Here is a 6,000-nt window from a genome sequence, read left to right as displayed (position 1 = left end):
ATTCTAATAGCACTGACTGCAATATTCTTCCTATTCAGGCTTTTCAAAGCTTTTGTTCACTGTTAATTGACATACTGCAAGTAGCCAGGAGTGTTTTGTGAATAGGCTGTCTGCACCTCCTGACCCTGAAGTTTCTTCCTTCAATGTTCTCCAGGCTCTCTGTTAGATCCAGCGATAGTGAAAAGAAAGCACCTGGCAGAACACCAAAAGAAATCACATTTTCCAAATGAGCCACTGAAGAATAATTATTGTTTTTATTGTTTGCTGCATGCCAGCACCCCTGCGCTCCAACAGACAATACAACTTAATTCTAATCCAAACATACGCTCACATAAACACAGATTGAAAGCTAATTCATCTCACTTGAATACTGTAAAGTGGACATTGGGCCAATTAAAGGAGTAGTTCACCCACAAATTTAAATTTGCTGAAAAAGTACTCACCCTTCGGACATCCAAGATGTAGATGAATTTGTTTCTTCATTAGAGGCAATATATTACTTGCTCTCCAATGGATCCTCTGCAGTGAATGGGTGCCGTGAGAACAAGAGAACAAAAACATCACAATAAACCACAAGTAATCCACACGACTGAAGCCTGACTTAAGATGTTTTTTAAAGTCGTCAATCCATAATATTGCTTTCTCCAGAGATAAGGTCTTCTCGTCTGAATCAGGTGAGAAATATGCACAATCAATTCAGTTCAATTCAATTAAAGTTTATTTGTATAGCGCTTTTCACGATACAAATCGTTGTAGAGCAGCTTTACAGGAAATTACGTTTCTACAATATATTTAGTAGTAGCTTGTCAGTGGTGACTGTCAAATTGATGTACGGTAAAATTCAGTTAATGACGTAGCTTCACATTTGCCAAAAGCTGCACCATTATTTATTTATTTTTTGTGTTTTGATTTTTGATTTTAGAGATATTAGAGAATACTTATGCAATGGAATCATTTAAGTTTTTTTATCTTTAATAAATTTGCAAAGATGATAAAAACCTGTTATTTGCTTTGTCACTATGGTGTATGGAGTGCAGACTGATGTGGGGAAAAAGTAATTTAAAGCAGTTTAACATAAGGTTGCAACACAACAAAACGTGAAAAAATGAAGGGGTTTGAATAATTTCTCAAGGCACTGTATGTTGGTGGATTTTAATGTGAGTAATTCTGACTTTTTTCTTAGAATTGTGAGATATAAATGCACAATTGCAAGAAGAATTTCCAGTTTAAATCTCACATTTCTGACTTTATAATTCTCAACTGCGAGTTTATATCACACAATTCTGAGAAAGAAGTCAGAGTTGCTAGTTTATATCTCACAATTCTGACTTTATTACTTGCAATTGCGAGTTTATATCTCACAACTCTTGAGAAAAAAAGTCAGAATTGTTAGATAAAAAGTCGCAGTTACCTTTTTTAAATATTTTATTCAGTTGCGGAAACGGGCTTCCATACTAACTATACAAACCTGATGTTGTTGTTTTTTCAGATGAATCACAATTAGATTTTTATCCCCAAATCATGTAGCCCTGCTTCAAAATATCTTCTGGATCTTCTCAGAATATCTTCTGGAATGACATTTGGCACAGTTTATGACAGAATTATAATTTGTTGGTGAACTAACCCTTTAAATATTTAAATTTTTCCTCCATATTTTGTCCTGCACTGCTGCCTGTATGTAAAATGTTTTGCTTCACTCTGCTTCATGAATTATAAAGGATTGAGACCAGCAAAACATAAATCCAAACCTCAGCCAACATTTAAACCTCGCCATATCATCGTCTTCCAGAAAGAAAAAGGACTAAATCGCCTGATGTTCTTGCTAAATGTTCTCCCTACAAGCACATGCCCAAGCCTCAAACCATGCAATCCTTTCATTTTGGCCCAGCATAGCGATTGCCCTTTTTCCAAGTCAAGGCATAATGGGTATCTTAGCTTGGCAGCTCAGTTTTATGTGTGCTTTTTACCTGTGGCTCTATAAACATATTTGACAAAATTTTTAGAATTTTGACAAGACGTATACAGAGTGAGCCCATGTTGTTTAGCAGTTGTTGTATGTTTGGCTGTAGCGGGTTTGGATGGAGCACTGTGTGTGTACTTTGAGCTTGTGTTTGGTTGTGAGCGTGTAGGCAGGGAGGAAACGCTGACTGGCCGCAGTAAAGTGCTGACAGTAAAAGAGACAGGGCCTGAAATAAGACATGGATCCATAGAGACCAGCACATATTCAGGGAAGAGAAGAAAACACACATTGATTTATGCATTCAAAGACACTGCTACAATTTTCAATCTATCTTTCTTATTTGATCTACTTCTGCCTTTACACAAGATCACACATTTACTCATTCTGAACTTTCACACACTTTCCAGGGCCGTATAATGCTATTCTCAACTCAGTGTGTGTGTCATTGCTAGTCTTTCCATGAATGATCAGAGGTTCAGGTGCTTTCTTGGATGAGGAAATGCTGATGCGCCACAATCTAGTTTATTTCTCACACATGCTGGTGATTATGAAATGACTGTCTTTGTCTTATTGCCAAATTTCTGTTTATGGGTTTGTGTAGTTACTGTCAGGCCTACTTTACTTACTAATATTGACTCTCTGGAAGCCTGTCTGGCTAGACTGTGAAAGCACTGAGAGGAACTGTTGTGATTTATTCCTGAAAATCCTGTTTTATTTATTTATTTTTCTATTGATGCTTTCAGGCTTCTGTATTTGGACTTCAGAGAATGATTCATGTGAATAATTTAATGAGCTATTTGACAGATTTTATACCGTTTACTGTGGGATCGGTAATAATTCATAAATAATAAATTAATGCTTAGGGCTGCCAATCAATTTAAAAATAAATTTCATGATATGCTGGATGTTCAAGTGCAAATATTCATATATTAACTGATAAACATTGCCTTCAGAATTAAGATAATTTAATTGATGAGTAAACAAGCAATTATTGACAACTATTAAATGGGTCATATGATGCGATTTCAAGTTTTCCTTTCTCTTTGGAGTGTTACAAGCTGATTGTGCATAGATAAGATCCCTGAAGTTGCAAAGACTAAAGTCTCAAAACCAAAGAGATATTCTTTATCAAAGTTAAGACTCTGCCACACCCCCCCTAAAACGGCTCGTTCTAACACGCCCCCACATATCTACCTCACTATGTGGAAATATTTGCATAATGCGACTAAATGTGCACGCAAAGAAAGAAGGCGTGGTTTCAGTAACCGCAGTTAGTGTTGAAGCAGCCATGTCAGGGAGACGCTGTGTGTTTCTAGGCGAAAGCAAAAGCACTTTATTTGGCCTTCCGAAAGTAGATGCATTTAGGAATCTTTAAGATGACTTACAACAGAACAGCAATGCATTTTAATCTCGGGATTATGGTAAGGGGCGTTACATTTCTGACGAGTGCTTGCGGTGTTCGGCCAATCACAATGCACTGGGTCAGCTGGCCAATCAGAGCAGACTGCGCTTGTCGGAAGGAGGGACTTTGTAGAAAACGAAGCGTTTGAGAGAGGCGGGGCATAGAGGACCTACAATAATGTACAGTATTTGAAAAAGAATGTGTTTTTTGAACATTAAAGCATGTCAACATATTCTGTTACACCAAATACACAAAATAATGATCTTTAAAAAAGCATCAAATGACCCCTTTAAGCGTAAAAGTTTTTAGCAGCAAATTAGTGCATTTAAAATATATTAACTTCTGTAAAGCATGACAAAAGATAAAAACATAATGATTTAAAATGTCCTTTAAAGTAAAAACGTTATTTTAACATTATACAAAGTGCATTTAAGTGTTAAGAAACTGTCAGGAAAGTGTGCTCTCTCTAAGTACACTTATGTGGCCTTTAATTTAATAAATATATAACTATTTAAATGTTGAGGCACTTTTTTTCACAAGGGACAGTCCACAGTTGACCAACCTGTGCCATTTTTGTTGGTCTGTGTTCATATGCATCATATGGGCATTTAAAACGCATCAAGACCCCTGCAAACAGTTTTTGGATCTAAAAATATGTCCTATGTGAATGGCTCCTTACTCACTCAGTGTGGTTTTTAGTAGCAGCTGGACCTGTGAAATATCGTTTCAAGGTGTTCTTCTGTTTCTGTTTTAAATGGTCTTCTCTGGGAGTACAGGGCTGCTATTCTGATTAGTATGCATAATGTATGCAAATTAACCTGCATATCCAGACTGTCTGTTCAACAGCCATTTGAACCCTGTCAGGCTCTGACTTGCATTTCTTAGAGAAATGACTTGCTTACTTTAAGTGCTGCTTCACCTTTCATTTATCACACCCTATTTAGAGAGTATTTACCATAATGTTATTTGAAATTAGATATATGCTGGAAGAGCATTTCTGAGCCTAATTTACAACTAATTTACAAACTATACATAATGGAGCTGTATTTGGGTGTAATGTGTCAATAACAATAGAAGTCTTATATCATATATTAAAATGTACTCACACTCGGGCCATCCAAGATGTAGACGAGGTGGTTTCTTAATAAGAACAGATATGGAGAAGGTTATCATTGCTCCACTTGCTCAGCATGGATCCTCTGTAGTGAATGGGTGCCGTCAGAATGAGAGTCCAAACAGCTGCTAAAAACATCACAATAATCCACAAATAATCCATATGTGTCCAGTCCATCAGTAAACGTCTTGTGAAAAGCTGAGTGTTTGTTAAAAACAAATCCATCATAAAGAAGTTTTAACTTCAAACTGTTGTTTCAGGCTAAAATATGAATTGTCTATCCATAATATCGCTTTCGCCAGTGAAAAGGTTGTCTCATCTGAATTAGGAGAGAAGTATGCACAGATCAAGCACCATTTTCAAGAGAGAACAGTCCAAAACAGTTTCTAAACAAATATGTTGGTGGATTTTGATGTGAGAGGACAATGGGGAACATTATTAACTGGAGGAAGTGTTATTATGGCTGATGGACCAGAATCGATGATTTAAAGTTAAAATGCAATAATGATAGATTTGTTTCTTACAAACACACAGATTTTCACTTCATAAGACAATAATTGATGGACTAAAGTCATGTGAATTATGTGTGTATTTATTATTTTTATCAGCTGTTTGGACTCTCATTCTGACGGCACCCTTTCACTGCAGAGGATCCATTGGTGAGCAAGTGATGTAATTGTACATTTCTCCAAATCTGTTCCAATGAAGAAACAAACTCATGCACATCTTGGATAACCTGAGGGCATTTTCATTTTTGGATGAAGTATTCCTTTAATATGTGAAACTGTGAAAAAGATTATCGCTCCATTTCATCTGCCCAAGTTCAAAACCAACTAGATATTTAAATATGCGATTAATTTGGTGAATTTATCTGCATGTTTTGTTATTCATTTGATTAAAATGTATAATTGATTGACAGCCTGTTTGTTTTAAATTTAAAGGGGTCATATGATGCTTTTTTAAAGATCATTATTTTGTGTATTTGGTGTAACAGAATATGTTGACATGCTTTAATGTTCAAAAAACACATTATTTTTCAAATACTGTACATTATTGTAGGTCCTCTATGCCCCGCCTCTCTCAAACGCTTCGTTTTCTACAAAGTCCCTCCTTCCGACAAGCGCAGTCTGCTCTGATTGGCCAGCTGACCCAGTGCATTGTGATTAGCCGTAGCCGAACACCGCAAGCACTCGTCGGAAATGTAACGCCCCTTATCATAATCGCAAGCTTCATCTTTCAAAATAAATGTAAAGACAGAGCCCGAAAGGGGAACAGAGCCGCGTGACAGACACAGTGATGAAGCTGGTATGTGTGCAGTACACAAGCCACGGTTAAGACAGCTGACTCCACTGTGCTCTCTCTCTCTCTCTCTCTCTCTCTCTCACACACACACACACACACACACACGATGTGCAAAACTCTGCATTTGAACAGTCAATAGCAAATACTTAAACTAATAACAAAACAGTAGCTGATTCAGAAGCGCCAGATTGTCATAGCAAAGTCAGAAATACCTCCTCGCCT

At 36.8% G+C, this 6,000-nt stretch overlaps 1 protein-coding gene across 2 annotated transcripts in view; it reads left to right on the top strand.

Annotated features, from left to right (window-relative positions):
• Positions 1-6,000, top strand: part of LOC107596649 (beta-chimaerin-like) — a 47,768-nt gene that overhangs the window by 16,839 nt on the left and 24,929 nt on the right. The window contains exon 3 of one of the 2 annotated variants that reach the window (XM_016287427.1): positions 2,704-2,736. The exons of the other annotated variant lie outside the window; for it this stretch is intronic. Coding sequence (XP_016142913.1) covers positions 2,704-2,736 — 33 coding nt within the window. The remainder of the gene's footprint in view (positions 1-2,703; positions 2,737-6,000) is intronic. 2 annotated transcript variants of the gene reach the window in all.

Source organism: Sinocyclocheilus grahami, unplaced genomic scaffold (genome assembly GCF_001515645.1).
Source record: "Sinocyclocheilus grahami isolate Dianchi unplaced genomic scaffold, SAMN03320097.WGS_v1.1 scaffold222.1, whole genome shotgun sequence".
Lineage (NCBI taxonomy): Eukaryota > Metazoa > Chordata > Actinopteri > Cypriniformes > Cyprinidae > Sinocyclocheilus > Sinocyclocheilus grahami.
The sequence above is the reverse complement of the archived record's forward strand: the minus strand, read 5'-3'. Positions and strand labels throughout refer to the sequence as shown.